At 34.6% G+C, this 23,675-nt stretch overlaps 1 protein-coding gene across 3 annotated transcripts in view; it reads left to right on the top strand.

Annotated features, from left to right (window-relative positions):
- NRDC (nardilysin convertase) overlaps positions 1–23,675 on the top strand; it is a gene marked incomplete at both ends in the record, with an annotated part of 61,828 nt that overhangs the window by 5,280 nt on the left and 32,873 nt on the right. Inside the window, 10 exons of one of the 3 annotated variants that reach the window (XM_084243044.1) lie at positions 5,730–6,051; positions 9,060–9,193; positions 10,086–10,155; positions 10,312–10,393; positions 11,279–11,432; positions 14,932–15,005; positions 17,303–17,398; positions 18,409–18,531; positions 20,347–20,404; positions 22,298–22,371. In XM_084243044.1, the coding sequence (XP_084099170.1) occupies positions 5,730–6,051; positions 9,060–9,193; positions 10,086–10,155; positions 10,312–10,393; positions 11,279–11,432; positions 14,932–15,005; positions 17,303–17,398; positions 18,409–18,531; positions 20,347–20,404; positions 22,298–22,371 (1,187 nt within the window). The remainder of the gene's footprint in view (positions 1–5,729; positions 6,052–9,059; positions 9,194–10,085; positions 10,156–10,311; positions 10,394–11,278; positions 11,433–14,931; positions 15,006–17,302; positions 17,399–18,408; positions 18,532–20,346; positions 20,405–22,297; positions 22,372–23,675) is intronic. The other 2 variants (XM_084243045.1, XM_084243046.1) reach the window with 2 other exon arrangements.

Genomic DNA, 23,675 nt, shown 5'->3' with positions numbered 1-23,675 from the left:
GGAGGACCAGTGATAACATATTCTACTTTAGATTTTACTATATCTTTTCTCAACTTCTGAAAATATTGTCTGTAGTTTTTGCTTGTGGAATACTCATAGAGGCTAATTCCTTAGTCACTTTAAACTTAGCACTGACTCCTGGAATAAACAATAGCTGAGTAGTATTGGTAACATCTGTTGACTCATGGAGAACCAAAATCTTGAAATCATTTGCCTTGCTTTTAATTGACAATTGATACTGCTACAAAAGTCCTTAACTCTGAACATTAGCTCTCACTGAAAAACTAATAGTCTTTTAAATTTTCACTAGAACTTTGCAGATAATTTAGATCTAATGCACACCCCACTTCCTTTGAAAAATCAGTGTTCAATATTTATGTATCAAAATATTGTTTAGACTGAGATATATAGTCTGTGATTACATTTTCTCTCATGAATAATTTCTCTAGAGTTAAATTTGCCTTATTTTTGAAAACAGGTTTACTGAGATGCAATTTACATATCATACAGTTCACCCATTTAAGACTAAAATGCAGTAGCTTGCAGTGTATCTATATATGTATATATAAAATATATATATATTTAAATGTTTTTTTTTTTTTGTTTTGTTTTGTTTTGGTTTTTTTTAAGAAGAACTGGGGTATAGGTCACAGGTGGGGGGTGGTGGTGGTGAGGATTCACCAGAGACAGAGTGGGGAGCAGAACAGGTGGATCTACTGAAATATACTGCTAAAGGGAGCAGCAGGTGAGACAGGAGAGATCTGCTGCGCCCTGTGTGGGTTAGCTCCATGGCAGGGGATCCAGCTCAGGTTGTAAAGGTGATAGTGCTGAGATTTAACCCCTAGGCCACCAGTGAGGCCCCACTTTCAGTATATTTGGAGTTGTGTACCCATCACCACAATTTTAGAACATTTTCATTACCTCAAAAAAAAAAAAAATCCACACCTTTTACCTATTAGCCTTCCCAGGCTCCCCATCCCCACAACCATTAGCAAATAAACTTTCTCTCCTTAGACATACCTATTCTGGACATTTTGTATAAATGAAATCATATCCTATGTCATCTTTTGTGATTGGCTCCTTCAGTTAGCCTAATGTTTTCAAGGTTCATCTATGTTGTAGCATGTATCAGTGCTTTATTTCTTTTTTTATTTTTGAATCTTAGTTTGTTGTATGGATATTTTATTTATCCAAGCAGCAGTTGATGGACAGTTTTTGGCTATTATGAATATGCTATGAATGTTCATGTACGAAAATTTTTCACTAGTGTAATCCCCTCCAGTTCCATCCATGTTGTTGCAAATGGCAGGAATTCATCCCCCCTTTTTAACAGCTGAATATTATTCCATTATGCATATATGTATATAGGTACCAGATCTTAATTAAGCCATCTATTATTGGGCATTCAGCTTGTTTCCGTAACTTGGCTATTGTAAATAGTACTGCAATGAACATAGGATGCATATATCCCTTCAAACTAGTGTTTTTGCATTCTTTGGATAAATGCCAAGGAGTGGAGTTACTGGATCATACTATATGATCCCGTATGATCCATAATTTTTAATATTTTGAGAAACCTCCATACTGCTTTGCATAAAGGCCGAACCAGTTTGCTTTCCCACCAACAGTGTATGAGGGTTCCTTTTTCTCCACACCCTTCCTAACAGTAGGCAGCTCTGCCTATTTTTTCATTGGATTCCTTGTTTTCTTTTTATTGAGTTGTATGAGTTCTTTGTACTCTTAGATTTTAGCCCCTTGTCAGATGTATAATGTGCAAATATTTTCTCCCACTCAGTAGGGTGTCTTTGTTTTACTGATATTTCTTTCACTGTGCAGAAGCTTTTTAGTTTGATATAGTCACATTTGTTTATTTTTGCTTTTATTTTCCTTGCTATTGGAGTCAAATCCCCAAAGATATCCCTGAAGCCACTGTTGTGGAATGTTTTACCTAAGTCGTCTTCTGTGTATTTAATGGACTCAAGTCTTCATTATATTCAAGTCTTCTATTTTCTAAGTTTATAGTGGTTTTATTCTCAAACCTAAAACAAATAACCACAGATTTTTTTGGTATTAATGAAATAAGATTTTTTTTTTACTATGGGAAGGAATTAAATCCGTGTAGTCAGTCATTCATCTTCAGCTAGAGATTACTTCCTATCTTTCTTTTTATGTCCATTCTTAGTTTGTGCTAAATGCTTTTTATTATTATTATTTTAATTTTTATATTCCCCATACAATTGCAACCCCGATTTTGACCCCAATCCCTCCTCCCCCCCCCCCAAAGAGTGTCTCTGGTTCATAGTTGTTTGTTGATTTTGATTTTTTCCTTTCTTATAGTTATTCTTTTTCCTGGTCCGTATTTAGGTTTTCTAGATTCCTGTTATGAGTGACACCATCCGGTATTTTTCTTTTTCTTTCTGGCTTATTTCACTGAGCATGATCCCTTCCAGCTCCATCCATGTTGCTGCAAATTGCATGTGTTTATTTTTTTTTGAATGCTGAGTAATATTCCATTGTGTATATGTACCACATCTTCTTGATCCAGTCATCTATTTTTGGGCATTTGGGTAGTTTCCAAAGCTTAGCTATTGTAAATTGTGCTGCTGTAAACATGGGGGTGCAGGTGCTCTTTGGAATTAATGTTTCTATGTCCTTTGGGTAAATACCTAGGAGTGGAATTGCTGGATCATATGGAAGCTCTATCTTTAGTAGGTTGAGGAATCTCCGCACAGCTTTCATAGTGGTTGGACCAGTTTGCACTCCCACCAACAGTGCAGGAGAGTTCCTTTCTCTCCACATCCTCGCCAACATTTGTTGTTGTTAGTTTTTTTGAATATGTACCATTCTCACTAGTGTGAGATGGTATCTCATGGTAGTTTTGGTTTGCATTTCCCTGATTGCAAGTGACATTGAACATTTTTTCATATGCCTGGTGGCCATTTGTATTTCCTTTTTGGAGAAGTTTCTTTTTTGCTCTTTTGCCCATTTTTTGACTGGATTATTTTCTTTGTTTTTGTTGAGTCTCATCAGCTCTCTGTAGATTTTTGTGATCAGTCCTTTATCATTAGTGTTGGGTGCAAAAATGTTCTCCCAATCGGTGGGGTTTTTCTTTGTTTTTGTTATTGTCTCTTTTGCTGTGCAGAAGCTCTTTAATTTGATGTAGTCCCAGCTGTTTATCTTTGCCTTCACTATCACTGCTTTGGGTGATGGCATCTGTAAAGCTGTCTTTGAGATGCATGTCATGTAGTGTTTCGCCTATATTTCCTTCTGTATATTTTATGGTTTCAGGTCTTATATCTAGTTCTTTAATCCGTTGTGAGTTGGTTTTTGTGCATGGTGTGAGATAGTAGTCAAGCTTCATTCTTTTGCATGTAGTGACCCAGTTTTCCCACCACCATTTATTGAACAAACTTTCTTTGCTCCAGTGCATACTTTTTGCTCCTTTGTCAAAGATTAGTTGACCATAGATCTGTGGGTTTATTTCTGGGTTTTCTATTCGGTTCCATTGGTCCATGTGTCTGTTCTTGTTCCAATACCTTGCAGTTTTGATTATTATGAATTTGTAGTACAGTTTGAAATCTGGGAGTGTGATGCCTCCATTCCCTTCTTTTTTTTTCAGGAGGGTTTTGGCTGTTCGGGGTTTTTGGTGACTCCATCAATATTTTTTCTATTTCTTTGAAGAATGACGTTGAAATTTTAATTGGAGTAACATTGAATCTGTAAATTGCTTTTGGTAGGCTGGTCATTTTGATAATGTTAATTCTTCCGATCCATGAGCAGGGGATGTCTTCCATTTCTTTGTGTCTACTTCTGTTTCTTTTAACAGTGTTTTATAGTTTTCTTTGTATAGGTCCTTTATTTATTTTGTTAGGTTTATTCCCAAGTATTTGATTTTTTTTGTTTCAATAATAAAAGGAATGGTTTTCTTGATTTCTTCTTCAGATTTATTGTTTGTGTATAGGAAGGCTACTGATTTTTGTTCGTTGATTTTGTATCCTGCCACTTTACTAAACTGATTGATTACTTAGTTTTTCTGTGGAGTTTTTGGGGTTCTCTATGTATGTTATCATATCATCCTCAAATAGTGATAGTTTGACTTCTTCCTTGCCTATTTGGATTCCTTGTATGTCTTTCTCTTGTCTTATTGCTCTGGCTAGGGCTTCCAGTATTATGTTGAAAAGCAGTGGTGAGAGTGAACATCCTTGTCTTGTTCCAGATCTTAATGGAAATGCTTTCAGCTTTTCACCATTGAGAATGACATTGGCTGTGGGCTTGTAATAGATGGCCTTTATGATGTTGAGGTATGTTCCTTGTATCCCGAGAATTTCAAGGGCCTTTATCATAAATGGGTATTGTACTTTGTTGAATACTTTCTCAGCATCTATGGATATTATCATATGGTTTTTATATTTCTTGTTGATGTGTTGGATTACATTGATTGATTTTCGGATGTTGAACCATCCTTGCATCCCTGGAATATATACTACTTGGTCTTGGTGAATTATCTTATGGATGCATTGTTGGATTCTGCTAAACGCTTTTTTTTAACATCTTCAGTACTCAAGCTAGCTGTTCCTTGTCTGAGGCCTTTTGACTGCCTTCTCCTTTCTAGCATTCTGTATATACCTCTGTCATTCTTTATTCTAGTGGCTTAATTGTATTATGTAATAGTAGATAGTGCCTGATGTTGAGGAATGTAGTTTTATTATTTTTACTCTTAGTATAGCATGTAAATCAAAGACTATTTAGTAAATCCTTATTGAATAAAACAGGAGAGAGTATAAAGGGGAGAACTTTTTAGTAGGTACCCAGTCATCAAACTGGCACAGTAATTTTCTAATTAAGATAATCATTTTCCTACAGGGCTCCCAGTTAGTGGGATTTTAGTTTTTTTAGAAATGGATCATTTTTTTGACCCATAAAAGCAACTTTGGAGACTAGTTAAGAAATATCAAGGGCCTCCCCGGTGGCGCAGCGGTTGAGCGCTGGGTTGTGAGGCTGCCCGCAGCCTCTGCAGCGCCAGTTCGATCCCCAGCTGCTCCCCGGCCACCGGAGGAGGGTCCCACCTGGTGCGCAGACCTCTCCTGGCAGACCTCTCCTGCCGCCCGCTGTTCCCCTGCCTGTTCTGCATCCTGCTCTGGCTCTGGTGAATTCTCTCACCCTCCCGCGCTTCTGACTGTACCCAGTTCATGTATAAATAAATAAATAAATAAATAAATAAATATTAAAAAAAAAAGAAATATCAAATACATTATACCAACGGGAATCAACAGTTTAGATATATGAGACTTTGCTTGACTATTTTAACTGGCATGACTGCTCAGGATATTGAAGGATTTTTTTTTTTCTTAGGCTAGGTCTTCAGTTAGAATGGTAAGAATTATAAACTAGAAAAGTAGTAAGAGACTGAGTGGTTGGTTTGTTTTATATGTTTAGCTTCTAGATTTTGCTTTTGAATAAGCAGCTATATTTTCGTAATTCAAAATTTAAAAATACAGGGTATGCAGTATACAAGTGCAGTATACAAATATTGCATAGTAATGAAGTGCCACTCTCATCCTTTTCCTCCAGCTACTCAGAAACTAATAAGCTTTTGAGGTTCTCCCCAGAAGCAACCAGTTTTGGTTGCATGTGAGCATGTGTGTACTTGGAGTTTCAAAACTATTAAGTTGCTCACTTGTATGAATAGCTGACTGAAATGTTTTGTGATTTTATTATTGTTGTTTTAGATACATCAAATTACGGAATGGCTTGCAGGCACTTTTGATTTCAGACCTAAGTAATATGGAAGGGAAAATGGGAGATGCAACAGATGATGAAGAGGAAGAAGAGGAAGGAGAAGAGGAAGATGATGATGATGATGATGATGATGATGATGATGATGAAGATGAAGATTCTGGAGCAGAAATAGAAGATGATGAGGAGGAGGGATTTGAAGAAGAAGATGAGTTTGATGATGAAGAACATGATGATGACCTTGATACGGAAGATAATGAATTGGAAGAATTAGAAGAGAGGCCAGAAGCTAGAAAGAAGACTACTGAGAAACAGGTGTGAGTCTTGTCTTATTATTATTATTTTCCCTAATTTGAGAATATTTTGGGATAAGTTCTGACCTTGGGGTTTTACTTCTTTTTAGCAAAAAGAAAGTATATTTCTTTTGCTATTCAGTAAAGGTCTATTCTGTGTAAAGACCAATTTTTTAAAAACACTTTGCCCTGATTATGAAAGTGATAAATGCTTATACAACCTGTTGGAAAATAAAGACAAATAAAAATGTAAAAAATCATCTATAACCTTAACTCTGAGGTGATCACAGATATTATTTGAATTTATGTGTATTTGTACAATACATGTTTTAAAAACAGATGCTGGGATGAGGATCTACATAATTCTTAACCTGAGAAAGAGTAAAAGGAGAGTGTATTATCATTGGAGACACTTGGAAAAAGAAAAAATGAAAAGGGTGAATGTAGAATTCTCACCTGGGTTAGTCCTAAGTCTTCATATGGGTGAAAAAGTACCAAAGGTCTGGGACAAATAAGTAAAATTGGAAGAATTAAAATAGAATTGGGAAATTGAGTTTCGTTTGTGTAATATATATAGATTAGTAGTAATGATAGATAAGTTGGGCTTGATAGTGAGAATTTTACTCTGGCTATCTTCTGAAAATTTCTTCCATTTTGCATTATAGATTACCTATATTGGAAGATAATGTTTTGGAAGCACCAAAGTGAAATTAGCCAGCAATTATTTGTTAAAGCTGCTTGACATACAGTTGATTTGGTACAGTGCACATGCAAATAAAGTTCAGACTATTAAGACTAAATCTAGATACTAAATGTATAGTATTGTAACCCTCAAAAATGTGAAGATAGTAGATAGTTTTAATATTTTGATACTCTTCTTTGAGGAAATTAGTTTTTAAAAGTAAAGTGGTATTGGTTCTTTCACTGAGTTGTTGGGGGAGGATTGAGTCATGTTTTTAAGTTTTGGGTTCTTGCTATTCAGATTATGATACCTGTTTCAGGGTAGCATTATAGATAAAGAGGTTTTAGCTTGAAAAGTTTCAAGGATGAAAACCAAAATACTGGAAAAAAAATGTATGTATATGCCACCAGGTCGTATGTAATATGGTCTTAATAAATAAACTGGGACATAATAAATTAACTTTTGATTTAAAATAGATATAATATTTCCAAATAGATAAAGGAAAAGAAGAAATTCTGAAAGTCACTGGGTCAAGAAAAAGAATATTGACAGAAAACATGAGTTTTAATTCTGGCTCTGTTCCTATCTTTCTGGAGACCTTAGTATTTTTCATTTAAAATTTTTTTCGTCATTTCTGAAATGAAGATTAGTAGAGTACATGAAATTTTTTTTTTTTTTTTTTTTGTGGGACCCTCGCTGGCGCCCGGGGAACGAACTGGCGCTGCAGAGGCTGCGGGCAGCCCCGCAGCCCAGTGCTCAACCGCTGCGCCACCAGGGGAGGCCCTAGATTACATGATTTTTGAGATCTGTTTTAGCTCTCGGCAAAAAGAAAGTATGTTTCTTTTGACATTCAATAAAGGTCTGTTTATTCTGTGTAAAGACTAATTTTTAAAAATCATTTTGCTCTGGGCCTCCCTGGTGGCATAGGGGTTAAAGTCTCAGTGCTATCAAGCTATCATCATCCACTGCAACCTGAGTTCAATCCCCGGCCAGGGAGCTAACCCACATGGCGCAGCAGACCTCTCGCTCGCTCCTCCCCTCAGCAGTATACTTCAGTCAGTCTGCCTGTTCTGCTCCCCACTGTCTCTAGTGAATCCTCTCTCTCTCACACACACACACACACACACACACACACACACACACACACACACATACACATACCACACACACACACACCCCCCCCCGGCCCCCGTACTCCTGGCCTACAACCCAGTTCTTGTATGCATAAATAAATAAAGTAAATCTTTGGGGAAAAATTTTTTTTTTGCTCTGATTATGAAAGTGACGTATAAGTCCCACCTCTGAGACTTACAGCTTTACAACCGAATATTTTCTTTATAAGTTTCTTTCTGTATCTACCTGTAGCTTTTCCTGTGCTTTGACCATCTTTTTATCTTCTAGCAATTAATAAGAAAAGTCTGAGGTTAAATTAAAAAATTGTTTGGAGAGTCAGTTTTATTATAAAGACATATTGAAATACTTTAGATTTGTGTAGCAATTGTGTCAACCCCTTAGACATTGAAGATATACCATCGATATTTTGGTACCCCTATTTATTTTGCTTAGGTGGATCAAACTCTGAATATTTACCGTTTCTAGAAGCAGCAAGGTCAGATTCCAGTGATCTTTAAAAAATGGATTAGGTGCTATTTTTGTTTTCTTAGAACTTGATATATATTAATTGTAAGATATTTGCAGTTAATTTTCTGGATAATATTAAAAAGGGTTGGAGGAAACTAATGTAGTTTGAAGAGGAGATCAAGTTATTTTGATTCAGATGCAATGGGTACACTTGTGAAAGGAAAGATTCCATGATTGTACCAATGGAAAATGGTTTATATCAATAAATGAATGTGTTTGCCAAAGGAATTAAAGTAGTCTTGAAAAGAGATGGTGTAAAAGTAATACAGGGTTTTGCAGTGGTTTTATGATTTAATTTTTATTTGAAAAATATGAACCTTGTTTAAAGTAAATGTAAGAATTAATAAAGGCAAAAAGAAATTATATTTCTTCTTATATTCAATAAAGGTCTGTTTATTCTATATAAAGACTAATTTTTTAAAAACATTTTGCAAGAAGAAAAATTTTGAGGTTTTTGGAGAACATTTACTTATTAAAAGGTTAACTTTTTTTTTGAGGCATCTTTTTTATATCCCTACTTTTCCCTTTTCCTGAAAGGAAATTGTTCTTGATCTGAAAAATTTGATAAATAACAAGATCGACATTTAAATATGGTATATATCAAATTATGATTTGCTCAGGACTTTCTTAAGTCAATTCTCAACTATGAATTTCTCAAGTGTGAATTTCTTGGGTAGATAATTCTCAAGTATGAATTTCTTTTCTAGCAATCGCAGAGCCTGTTTTTGCTGTGGTCAAGGCTGACTGATAGACTGTGGTTTAAGTCAACTTATACAAAAATGTCTTCAGCCCTGCTGGTCGAGACAAGAAATCTTTATGGGGTAGTTGGAGCTGAAAGCAGGTTAGGCACCTATTAACCATCACAGAACAGGTTAGACTGTGGTTTGAAGAAGTAGATATTTCCCTCATGTTTTAACTCAGTTTATGTGTCTAAGTCTTTAAAATGAGATTTACAGTATCAAGTGAGGCTGTTTGGTTCTTCTAATACTTTGTTTTCTGACACATGGTTAGACTTTATACCAGGTACATGCTATTTTTGGAAGCTTTAGAAAGCTTTTGTCATTTATCAAAACAATCTGACACCAAAACTGTTAGCTCTTAAAATTGATATTTGTGTAATTTGGGAAAGTTAGTAATTCAACCTCCTATTTTCAAGGATTTGAGTAGGCTGTTGTTCTCTCCTCTTGTGTGTCTTTTAATGACATAATGGTATGCCCTAATTATTTTAAATGTAGTTTGGTATACCTCTTGATCATCTATTTTGTTAAAATCTTTGATTTTTCCCCAAGGTATTGGGAGAATATCTACCGCTAAGTAATGCGTGTGTATATGTATCTTCAATAAGAAGTGAAGAACTAAAAAGCCTCTTTAAAATTTAGTTCTGTGTTTTATTTTAAGATTTATTTTAACAATTTACTTACTATTATCATTATCTTTGTTATTTGTTTTCCTGACTTTACACCCTGTTTAATGAAACAAAATTTTCTAAGTAACACATTGAGAAGTTTAACATGTAGTAACTGAGTTACTGAACACAAAGCCTTTACTTGTTCAGAGATAGAGATAACCTATCTAGATACGTTACTTCTGCAGATTTCCAAAACCTAATAAATTAGGAAACAAGCTTGGTTCAGAACTCTGAAATGCTGACAGGAAATATTTGGGAGGGCTTGCCAGTTCCCTTTCCATTTTTTTTTTTTTCCTTTTCTGTCTGTTTCTGCTTTTTCCCTTAGGTCTGCACCTGTTCAGCATTTGGCAGGATGGCAAGAGGAGGAGCAGCAGGGTGAAACTGACACAGTTCTGGTGAGTTTCACTTTGCTGCTCCTCCTGATTCTCAGGGAAAGAATTTTGTTACTTCTTTATTGGAAAACGTCCATCTTCAAATGAATCCTTAAAATAAATGACAACATTATTCCTTTAGGATTGATTCACTATTTGTATGTGTTCTACTTACTGTAGTCTGCAGCTGCTCTTTGTGTTGGAGTTGGGAGTTTTGCTGATCCAGATGACCTGCCTGGCCTGGCACACTTTTTGGAGCACAGTAAGATCTTTGTAAAATATTCCAGGGTGTGGTTTTTCCTCCATATTTGTATAAATTGAATTCAAAGATAAGTAGCTAGTTTGGTAGATTTCTCTATTATGTTTAACAAGAGAAAAGGCTAAGAAAAAAATTATAGCTATCATAAAGGAAGACTTAGTAGTATTAATCTCCTTGAGTACTTGTTTTAAGAATTAGAATCAAGTCACTCAGAAAATTATTATTAAATGTAGATTTTATTATTATTCAGGTATGGTAAGACCAAGTTTAGGAGACAATTACCAATCTTAGGAATTTAGGCTATATCCCTGGGAGGGACAGTCTCTTACAGGGTTAGCAAGGCCCCAGCATATCAAAGCATCAGAAATATAAATATAAAAAATTTCTAATATAAAAACAAGACAGTATCTTCAGTTTAATTATGAATGTACCCAATTAAAACTTTTGTGGATGTTGTACAATTATATAAGTATTTAAACCCATACTTGTTTTTCTGAATTACTTTAATTAATTATATATTTCTTAAAGTTTCATGTGCATAAGGGACTATGGTGATGGCTCATGGGGGCTATGGTGATGGGAGAACTATGAGGACTACACCTGAGGGGAAAAATCAGATACTGTCCAAAAATTAACAATGATGTAAGAAAAAACCGATAATCTTAAAAATAAAAAAGAGAAAAAGGTTTTTTGCATATAAAAGTAATATATGAGAATTAGAGAACAATTTAAAAAATAGAAGTATAATGAAGATAGTAAGTATTATCTAGACATAATCATTGATAAAGTTATCAGTATATTTTCTCCAGTTTTGTTTTTGTGTATGAGAAATTTCATGCTTGATAAATGGATGTCTGTATCTTTGTGTTTTGTGTTCTTTCTACTTAGTGGTATTTATGGGTAGTTTGAAGTATCCAGATGAGAATGGATTTGATGCCTTCCTGAAGAAACATGGAGGTAGTGATAATGCTTCAACTGATTGTGAACGTACAGTTTTTCAATTTGATGTCCAGAGAAAATACTTCAAGGAAGCCCTGGATAGGTAACTAACTCAAAATATATTTTTATTTTGATTCTCTTAAGCCACCTTACAAATGGAAATATTGGGCATTGTCTTATGGTATTTCTTTTCAAGTAGTTCTCTCATTCTGGAGAAAGGTCATAATATTTAGAGAAAAGAGCAAAGTTTATAAATACCCTTTTGTTCTTGTTCTGTAATACTTAATACTCTTTTGTATTAAAGATTAAATTGAAATCCATTATCACCTCTTGAGTTTTGTAAATTATGTATTCTCTGTTGACTCATTATTGCAATGGTGTTTTTGACTTATTGAAAATAAGGAAAAATTTGAGAACAAGAAATGGATGATTGCTCTCTATTTTATAATCTAAAGATAATTGTGGTTAGTGTTTTGGTATATAGCCATTATATTTTTAATGTATATGGGATCATAGTCTTAATATTCTTCTGTATTTTTAAATAAGATGTAACATTTTTGTATATCATTATATAAAATAGGGCAAGATTTTAAGTGATTGTGTATTATTTGTACTGTATAGAATACCACACTCTGTTCAGATAGTTATGTATTACCACACTTGAGTTGTTTCCAGTTTTCTAGTATTGTCATGCTGTGATGAACATCCAAATTTTTATGTACATCCTTAACTATTTCTTTTATTCTAAGAAGTAAAATTGCTGAGTATATTTGTATGTATCTTAAACTTTTTTTTTTAAAGTTGTTTTTTTTTTAAGATTTATTTATTTATTTATACAAGCACTGGGTACAGTCGGAAGCGTGGGGGGGTGAGAGAATTCACCATAGCCAGAACAGGGAGACCGATGAAATGCACTGCTGAGGGGAGCAGTGGGCGGCAGTAGAGGTCTGCGCACCATGTGGGACCCTCACCTGGTTGCCGGGGATCGAACTGGCGCTGCAGAGGCTGCGGGCAGCTTCACAGCCCAGCGCTCAACTGCTGTGCCACCGGGGAGGCCCTATCTTAAAACTTTTTAAAAAGCATTTGTTGCAAAATTGTTTTCCAGAAAGTTTATATCAGAATTTTAGTAGAATTTTGATACTACAAGGTTGTAAACCAAAGTCATTTTATACCTAATTCTAGATAAATGTAAGACTGTACAGTATATTATTCATTAATGAATAAATGGATAAATGACTGGTATGATGTAAGCTCCTAGAAAACAGAGATTTTTGTCTTCTTTTTTTGTTGTTGCTATAGCTCCATCATAGTAGACATTTGTTGAGTGAATATTGGTTGAGTGAACAAATATTTGTTGAGTGAATCTGATATTTGTTGAGTGAATATTTGTTGAGTGAACAGTTTTTTTATAGAATATGTTATAGAATATAGAATTCGTTATAAATTTGGCCAAAACGCAAATGACTACAAAAAGTATCAAAACATGACAAAAGTCCAGTTTTCTTTTTTTTTTTTTTTTTTTTTTTTTTTTTTTTTTTATAGAGGCATGCTTTATTTGTTTGCTGGTTTGTTTGTTTTTGTTTTGTTTATACATGCACTGGGTACAGTCAGAAGCGCGGGAGGGTGAGAGAATTCACCAGAGCCAGAGCGGGGAGCAGAGCAGACAGAAGGACCGAAGTACACTGCTGAGGGGAGCAGCGGGCGGCAGGAGAGGTCTGCGCGCCATGTGGGACCCTCCTCCAGTGGCCTGGGAGCAGCCGGGGATCGAACCGGCGCCGCAGAGGCCGTGGGCAGCTTCGCAACCCAGCGCTCAACCGCTGCGCCACCGGGGAGGCCCAAAAGTCCAGTTTTCTTAATGAAATTGTTTTATCCAGTATGAGATTTAATTTGACCTTGAGAAATCTTTTGGGTAAATTCCCATAAATTGAAATCATATACCGTTATTTTCAATGAAATAAATATTTGTGTACCTGAATCCCCAAATTAATTTTTTTTAATAATTTTTTTTAATTTTAAGATTTATTTATTTATTTATACAAGCACTGGGTACAGTCAGAGGCACAAGAGGGTAAGAGAATTCACCAGAGCCAGAGCGGAGAGCAGAACTGGCAGACCCATGAAATACACTGCTGAGGGGAGCAGTGGGCGGCAGGAGAGGTCTGCGCGCCATGTGGGACCCTCGTCCTGTGGCTGGGGATCGAAATGGTGTTGCAGAGGCTTTGGGCAGCTTCGCAACCCAGTGCTCAACTGCTGCGCCACCGGGGAGGCCTCCCAAATTAATTTTTCAACTAACAAGACTCCAAAATTTCATTTAATGGACACACTTACTTTGCTAACATTATTTGTAGTGGGATACAGAATGGTGGTTTTTCTTCATTAATGAATAATAGACTACCTGTGTTTATACTACATATTATGGGATTTTAATTTTAATTGTTTTACTTTTTGGAAAAATAAATTTTGTTAATTTTAAGAAATTTGATTGCATTGCTGCTATGCAAATGGATAATGCTGCTACATAAATGTGTAATTTTTACTTTTGTGAATGGAGACATGTGATGATGATTTATATAAGTAGATGAATTACATTAAAAAGTAAATAGTTATAAAGTTATATGAAATACTAATGCCTTTAACATTATAACTTTTAAAATTTTAATTCAGTCATTTATAATCCTACATTAAATAGAGTAGACTGTGCTTTTTATATATATAAGGTCATGAATATACATATATTATAAAAATAAGACTGTATCTGTGGTATTAAAATTTCCTAGGGGAATGGTTAGGAGAAAATTTCTGAGAATTCTCTTAGAGTTGATAATGGAAAAAAAGCAGTCAAAGGAGCACTGGTGTCTAGAAATACATGTCGGTGGTAAAACTATAAAGAAAAACAGAGAAGTGGGCCTCCCCTGGTGGCGCAGTGATTGAGCACTGGGCTTGCGAAGCTGCCCCCAGCCTCTGCAGCACCGGTTCGATCCCCGGCTGCTGGCAAGGGTCCCACATGTTGTGCAGACCTCTCCTGCCGCACCCGCTGCTCCCCTCAGCAGTATATTTCATCAATCTGCCTGTTCTGTTCCCCGCTCTGGTTCTGGTGAATTCTCTCACCCTCCACGCTTCTGACTGTACCCAGTGCTTGTATAAAAAAATAAAAAAATAAATCTTTTTAAAAGAAAAAAGAAAAACAGAGAAGTGATTATGATGACATTCAAGATATTAACTCTGAGGGTAAGATGGGCATTAGATGCTTCTAAGATCTGATAGGGTCTGTTTCTTGACCTGGGTAGTGTCCACTCAGGATATTACAGTTATGCAATAGTTTATATGTTTATGTTTTATGTACTTTTCTGATGGATATAGTGGGAAAAAAAAGTAGTCTGTAGACTTTAAAATATAGAAATGCAGAATATTATCTAGTTCTTATTTGTAGTATTTTCCTTTTTAGCTTGACTTAGTATCTAGTTCTAAATTCATCTAATAAAATAAAATACCTAAATTTTATAATTTTAAACTAAATCACCAACAGTAAAAATTCTTCATGAAAAAATATTGACTGATGAAAGCTTTTACTGAACATAAACAGATACCTTTTATGTTTTCAGATGGGCTCAGTTCTTCATCCATCCGCTAATGATCAGAGATGCAATTGATCGTGAGGTTGAAGCTGTTGACAGTGGTAAGAGAAGGGTTTTATGTCTTATACTTTTTTTCCTTCATTAAACCTGTTATTTAAAACATACATCGGGGGCATCCCTGGTGGGTTAGGAGTTAAGTTTCAGTGCAGCCTGAGTTCAATCCTCAGCCAGGGAGCTAACACGTATGGCTCAGTAGACCTCTTCTGACTCACCACTGCTCCCCTTAGCAGTGTATTTCAGTAAATCTGCCTGTTCTGCTCCCCACTGTGTCTCTGGTGAATCCTCTCATACCCCCTCACCTCTGGTCTACTCCCCAATTCTTCTACACACACACACAAACACACACACCCACATGCACACACACGCACACACACACACAAACACACACACACAAAATACATCATTTTTTATCACTAGACCAGAAAAGCTAAATGAAATAGATGTATCATGTTTATTCCTGAAGCCATTAAATGTCTAATTCAGTATAGACTTGAAATAAATCAAGAGGATGATTGACTTTAGTTTTTTCCAACCTTTTTTTGAAGGTTTTATTGTAGTGACTAATCTTATGGGACAGGAGCCTAATTCTTAAAGCTAGTACCAGGTCTTAAAAAACTTTAAGTTGACGGATTCTCTTTGCATCAGGAAAACATTTTCTCAAAAACTCTAATAACATCCTGATATTTAAAGGTCTTATCCTTTGTAATCTATGTGTAGGTGCTTTGTGACTTGAATCTATAGATTTGAAAACAACTCTTAAGTATTTGTGAAGGAAGAAACTAAACCCCTGAGCAGGAAATGAATTAAATTTTTCTTTTTGATAGTTTTTCTCATCTTTGGGTTTTAAAGAATGAAGATCATAAAAACCAGTTACTTATGTAGGGTGAGGCTTGTTACAGAGCTGTGCTATATAAACATTTTCTAATTACAGACTACTGATAAATAATGCCACTGTAGATTAACTCTGATTGTTTTACGTTAGTAATATTAGCCTTGAGGGGACTTGTAGCAACTGAAGAGACAAGTTATCTATACTTGTTCCTCCTTTTGTAGCATTTTCCTCCTCAGCTTGATTTATTGTCCAGGTCTGAGAACGACTTATTGCATTCACTAGGATGAGTAAATAGCAGATGGCTACAAAGAGCCATCTGTCTGGAAGTCAGCAGACTTATGTTTTGCTTAAGAGAAATGGTGGTGTGTATGCACATAAACATATGTTTTATTAGAGTCAAGATCGCTAGAGTACTGACTTCCACAAAGAGAGAGTGTTTCACAGTTCAAAACATATATATATATATATATATAAAAAATCACAATCACAATATAATTTTACCAGGGGGAATCTGTAGTATAGTAATATAAGTATCAATTCATTTGACAACAAAAGAGGGGAAAAGATAGTGAACTTCTTGGCAAACTGGGAGATTAGCACTTAAAGTGGGTGGGACCAAGTTTAGTGAGCTTCTGGAGTGTCCATTCAGTAGGCAGGGGAGTTGCAACTTCTCAGGGTGAGAATTAGGACTATGGGCATGGAGTCATAAGCACCTCAAATTGCCTCAAATTTATTGCCTCTATTTTTACTACTTTCAGAGGCTTATTATCAGAACACCTTTTTTTAATTTTGGTTGGCCTCTCTATACAGCCAGGTTTTTAATCTGCCCTTACTTTTTGCATGTCTGTTTATCAATGTCTTCATAAGGAAGTGGTTGCTTTTTAATTGATAACTTAACCCCACCTTTCCAGGGTCATTATAATGTCAAAATGTATAGCATCTCAGTCAGGATCATTTCTCTCTCTCTCTCTCTCTCTCTCTCTCTATATATATATATATATATATATATATACACACACACACACACACATATACAAGTAGTATATATATATCATATATATATAGAAGTCTAGATTATTGAGTTACCTTCAATTTTTTTTTTTTAGAGATTTATTTATTTATGCGTGCGAGAACTGGAATACAGGCCAGAGGTGGGGGGAGGTGTGGATTCACCAGAGGCAGAGTGGGGAGCAGAACAGGCAGATTGATTGAAATACACTGCTGAGGGGAGCAGCGGGCAATGCAGGAGAGGTCTGCTGCACCATATGGGTCTCCTCCCTGGCCAGGGATTGAACTTGTGCTGCAGTGGCTGCAGATAGCTTCATAGTGCTGTGTCTTAACCCCTTGTGCCACCAAGGAGACCCTGTGAGTTACCTTCAATCTTATAACACGATTCGTAAAATTAATTTTTATTATTACTTCCTTTCAGTTCTATAAGCTTGAATTTCCAGATAATATAGCAGATACTGAACTTCATTTTATTAAGTGTTTCTTTAAAACTAACAGAATATCAACTTGCAAGACCCTCTGATGCAAACAGAAAGGAAATGTTATTTGGAAGCCTTGCTAGACCTGGACATCCTATGGGGAAATTTTTTTGGGGTAAGATATTATTTCATATTTTCTGGCTCAGAAGATTGAGAATTCGAAAAGATGATAACGAAAAATTATTAAGCTAGGGTTGCTAGGTACCTTTTACCTTTTAAGGTAAATAATAGCTACTAGAAAGTAGTTAAGCATGCCTTTATGGTTCTCTAACATAGGATATATCAAGAATAGCACCGAACATTTTATGAATGTTTCCTGGGTGCCGGATACTTTCCTTAACACTGCATGAGTTATTTCATTTGATCATCCTAGCAATGTTATAAACTGAGTAGCATTATCATCTCCCTTTAAAGATAAAGAAACAGACTCAAGGAAATTATTTAATTTGCTTGAATTACATTGGTGAATGTGGGATTTAAACCTCTGTTTATCTGATTATAAAGTCTGTGTTCTATTCCAACCCGACGTTTACATTTGTCAATAGAGAGATTCAGCAATGATTTTTCTAATAGTCTTTGAGTTGTGATTTAATTTTAACTGGTAAACAGTTTAAATGGTATCTGTTTTTAACATAATGGCTTTTTCTTAGTGTTAGAATTCAGTTATATCCTCATGTTAATCCTCTTGATTTTTAAGATAGAATCTGGGATGACCTGATGTAAATGGTACAAAAAAGCAAAACACAGGGTGTGTTATCACCCTGTGTTTTGCTTTTTACTTTATGTCATTAATTTTAGGAATTATGCATAATATAAAAATAATTCAGAGATAAAACTTGAATACTAGACTGTTAAGAAGGAAAACTTCAGACAATTGCTATTTTAAGGTATTGCAAGCCAGAGATGCTTTTTTTTGTGTGTGTGTTAAAATATACTTCAGAATTGTTTCTCTGGGGTTTGCCTTATATTGATATTATTAATAATTGAACCATACTGATTCAATGTTCTTGAAGCATATGTAGGTTTATTTCATTAGTTACATTTAATAACATAGCATGCACTGTTGGTGAAGAAAGTTTTAACAATGTAAGCTTAGTTATTTCTATAATCTTTCCCCTTTTATAGGAAATGCTGAGACTCTGAAACATGAGCCAAAAAGAAATAATATTGATACACATGCTAGATTGAGAGAATTCTGGATGCGTTACTACTCTGCTCATTACATGACTTTAGTGGTTCAGTCCAAAGGTAATATTATCTACTATAGCTCTTTAGATTTACTGCAAAGTAGTCCTTTCTTAGCATCTGTTTGCCTTGATAAAGATTGCAGTGCACTGTCAAATTAGTGTTTGATCTTATTATGAACTAAAGTAAAACCAGGATTTTGAAAGGTCACATGACAATGCTCAAGGAAACACAAAGTCATCTGAGTTTTCAGGCAAAATTTTTTTCTCACATAGTTCTTATTTCTAGAATAGTCTGTGTGTACTAATAGGTCATTACATTAGTTTGTTTTTCAGCTCTTGCCTCTGTTATCTCTGGTTTTGCATTTAATCTATATTGATCATAAACTCTTAGGGCAAAATGTCTAGGGTCCAGTAACACAGCATGATTAATTGAAATACATCGTGGTGACAATAGCAAAAGTATCTTAAATACACAATACTGATCAATACCTTTACTCTTTTCTTTCTTTTGTTTTTATCTTCAGTAACTGGTATTTTTCTCATTAAAGAAATCATGGCCACTTTCTTTTATTTTCTTTACATTTCAATCTCCTTAGACAATTTTTCAAAGTCAGTCAGTTGCTGAACTACTCCTTTTGACGTATCTTCTATTTTGTACGTTTCTTTTTGAAGTATGAATTCTCTGACACTGTTATGAGTCTTTCTTTTTTTGAAAATTTGTTCTCATTGTCAGATTTAAGATCAGAGGTGACTTGTCATATAAATAGAGAACTTTTTTGCATTTATGATCAAAATGAGGCCACTAAATTTGACATGAATGGAAAGCTATGGATATGGTATGGTAGATTGTTTTCTTCAAAATAAAATATGCTTCTAGAGTCCTTTCACAATATTTGTTAAATAGGCAATTCCATATTTAGTATGTAATATTAGTAATGTAATTTATATTCAGTATGTAAATTAAAAAATTGTAAAAATATTTTTCTAAGTTCTCAAATCTATCATGAACCTGCACTCTTCTTCAACTCGGCATTGTTTCTTTTACATTCTCTCTCTCTGATGACATATAAGAGCATGTTAACATTTTTTGCAAATTTCTTAAATAAGCCTCAGATATTTAATGAGAACCGTGTTATAATCTAGATTCAGTTAATTTTGGAGCTTTAGTATTTATTGTGCTATATAAAAAGTTAAGTACCTACGTAAGTAGTATAAAATAATTCAGAACTTGATTAGTCTGATTTGCATCTTATGTCTTATATACTTGGGTGTATCATTTTAGAATGAGTGAAACTCATGTACCTGGTAGAACTAACAAATGCTTTTCAGTGATGGGATCAAGCTGTTTTACTAGAAATTTTGAAAGAATTTCTTATGACGTATAAGACTCAAGAGAAGATAGAAATCTTATGAAACCTAAGAAGAAAAGTTGTGGATTAAAATCTCAGAAAATATAAATTAATGTGAAAAAAATGGAGTATGAAAGTATTAGATGCTAAGATGGAGTCTTAGATGCTAAGAGGAGAAGGATGAGTGTAGTGTTTAATTCAGGAAACTTTCCTAGGAGGAAGGTTTGAATGGGGTAGGAGGATGGTTGGTTCACACAGCTTAATGATAAACCAAACCTTTTTTTATAATATGTACTTTTTCCATCTTACCTGGGAGAAATAAAGGAGTCTGATAAAATTATATGTGTCTTACAGTTTTCTTGACCATTGTTATTTTCCCTGTTACTTGTTACTGATTAAGGAGTGGCAAGTAATGCCCAAATTAAATTATCTTTTTGTTTTATATCTAAAGACCTTTGAGCAGCCTGTGTTCCCACCATGAATAACATTGCATTTTCCTTTCTCCTCCTTAACTTTCTTCCCCCAAGAAACACTGGATACTTTGGAAAAGTGGGTGACTGAAATCTTTTCTCAGATACCAAACAAGTAAGACATTTACTTTTATAAATCATACACCTTTTTCTTCTCATATGAGTTGAAGTTTTTTTCTTTCAGTTTGATTTTTTAAACAGGTGATTAAATTAAGACTAAGTGGTTTAGTGGGATGGCACAGCTTTTGCGTGGGAAAACTAAGATGAAAATCCAAGTTTCCATAGTTTCTGTAGTTCAAAATTTATATTCTTATAAACTTCAAGTGAGCAGTAATTATGAATAATTTATGCTTCCTTTAATATTTCTTCAAAGATTGTCTTATTATATAGAGTGATGTAAAAGCTAGTATTATACTGAGAGGTAGAATATAATAAACTTGTTATCCCCTGCATCAGAACAAATTGTGTTCTTTTTTTTTTAAAGATTTATTTATGCATACAAGAACTGGAGTACAGGCCAGAGGTGTGGGGGGTGAGAGGATTCACTAGAGACAGAGTAGGGAACAGAACAGGCAGATTGACTGAAATACACTGTTGAGAAGAGCAGCAGGCAAGACAGGAGAGGTCTGCTGGGCCATGTGGGTTGCTCCCTGGCTGGCCTGGTATCAAACTTGTGCTGCAGATTGCTGATAGCTTCATCGTTGTGCTGTGCTTAACCCCTTGTGCCACCAGGGAAGTCCCCAAATTGTGTTCTTAAAGTTTGTTTTTTAACTGGAGTTAAAAATTGTTTGGAACTTAAAGTGCCTTTCCCCATAAAAGAAATAATCTTGTAAAATGATGATTGACTTTCTGTACTCACTAAAGTCTATTAAATAGTGTTGAATTGAATTATCTTTTATTAGAAAGTATCTGTAGGGTTCCTTTCAGAAAGCTACTATATTTTGTCTGCATCTGCTTCATCAAAATAATATATATGTTTATAGACACTTTATTGTTACATTTTTGTTACAAAAAATACTGAAGCAATTACTACTCTTAGAAGCAATTATTACTCTTCCTACTCTTAGAAGTTTGTGTTTTAGCAAACTAAATAAAATCAGATCTTTTTTTCCTGTATCAGGTGAGTAAGCTAGTGATTTTGTCCCATTTATTCATTCCAAGATATAAATTGTTTTAAATGTATGGAAAAAAATTAACTTTAAAAATGTTCGTAACTTATAACTGATTGACTGTTATCTTGGCTTCATGTAAATTTCCATTGATAATTAGCCATACTTCTTATGCATGGAGAGATAATAAAAGTCATGCCAAAGTTGTGAGGTTGTTTGATTTTGTTTTGATACAAAATGAGTATGAACTGTGTGAAAATATCAAATAGCAGATTGAAACATGTTACACTGTGAAACTACTAATAAAACCAGAGGTATATTGAATAGAGGAACTCATTAGGTTCTGTCAGTCCCTGATAAAAATTTTCAAGTATTTTTTACACTAATAACTTTGGCTCCTGAATTAGACAGATTAAAAAGTCTTCTAAATATTTAATATAATTCATGTTTACCATGTTTAAAAAACTTTAATTATACCTTCAGAGGGGAATCCCCTAGAATAGCCCAAGTCTTTTTATATCACAGTGCCTAAAAATTTATCCATATATGTGTTGAATTATAAAACCTGTAGTGTAAACTTTCTTTTTGGAATGGCTTTCTCTAGGAGGAGAACTGAAGTTGAATTGGGCAGTAAATATTGGGAGGGAAGGTTACTTCATTTCACTGTTTCCTATTTCTCTTGTGTTAAGTAAGACATTTGAATTATTGGAACTGAGGTTAGAGTAAGTGTGGTGTTCAGGGTATTGTGGCTTTGTTGCCATCTGTTAGGTTATGCCTCAAATGCTTTTCAGCCAGGAGCATGTAGTACAGGTTATAAATACCCATCAGTTAGACCTCCCTAAGATACTGCTTATAAAGCCTTTTCCAATTAAATTTTAATGTATTTGTTTTATTTTCAGTGGGTTACCCAAACCAAACTTTGGCCATTTAACGGATCCATTTGACACACCAGCATTTAACAAACTTTATAGAGGTTCGTGAACCAAAGGTTTAAAACTGTTTGCAATAACTTTAGTGCATTCTCTAAAACTTAACTGAGGCTGCCAATTTTCGTTGAAAATGAGACCACCACCAAAAGTACAGCTGGGTTGGAAAGGGAGAAAATGGACAGTGGAGACCCAGTCCATGACAGACAGCAGACCATTAACTAGCAGCAGACTAACTGTTCTGGTACTGGCTGCTGTTTGAGTCTGTTTCATGTTTTCCCTTTGTTTCTTTATGTTCTTTGAGTTTTTTGTTTCTTTCCTACTTCATATGATCTATATTTGTCTTTTTTGCCTTTAAAAAGAGAAAAATAGAGGAGGGGAAAACACTTTGGAAATCATTTCCTTTCACCCTTGCATTATAAAAATAATATTTGTTAAATGAACAAAAATTTAAAGTGTAATGAAATAGGAAAATATCAACTTTAAATCTTACCATTCATAAAAGTTATAATATTTTGGCAGATTTCCATTTGAGTTTCTTAATATAGTTGAGATTATAAAGTATATGCACTTATATAACTTGCTTTTTTCATTTAATATTATTTTTCTAATTACTACCCAGGGAGCCATCACATGGTTATGCTATAGTTAGCAGTCTTTCTATAAGTGAATATTGCGGAAACATTCTTAATTTACCATTTCTTTTTCTTTACTCTTTTTATCATAGCAGATTTTTTTCATTCTCCTAATTATCTAGGTATTTTTTTCCTCTTCCTTTTCTAACCTACTGCCAGCCCTTTCCTACTTTACTTCCTCTGATTAATGAGTATGTTGTTATACCATTTATCTGCTCCTGACTATTCTGTGTGAGCAGAAACAGCTTATTTTCAGATATATTCTTTTTAGTTTTAGATTTTCTGTTCATTGTAAGGTATGACAGACTAATAGTACTTGGAAGAATCCTAGAGATACTTCAGCGTAAACCACTAATTATGCTATAAGAAAACAGATTAAGGAAGATTTAAATGCAAGAGATTTTTTTCAAGGTCATGTAACCACATATAGCAAGATAGTGGTAGGGCTGGGTATCAACCCTGTGTCTCCTGACTCCTAGTCCTGTGTTCTTTCAAAAGGGATTCCTCTTGGCAGCATTTCATATTCTTATAGTTCTTTTACCCAAATTGAAAAGAAATTTATAAAAATTACATTGTTCAAATTGGAAAATTGGCAACTGAAATAGTAATTTCATTGTGTTTAGTCTTCCCCTGTTTATTAGAAGATGAAATGTATTAAAAAACTTTTTTCATGTAACATTAAAGTTTTAGAGAAACACTTATATCTGTTCTTCTAA

Source organism: Talpa europaea, assembly GCF_964194135.1.
Source record: "Talpa europaea genome assembly, chromosome: 9".
NCBI lineage: Eukaryota > Metazoa > Chordata > Mammalia > Eulipotyphla > Talpidae > Talpa > Talpa europaea.
Note: the sequence above shows the minus strand (reverse complement) of the source record. Positions and strands in the feature narration are given on the sequence as shown.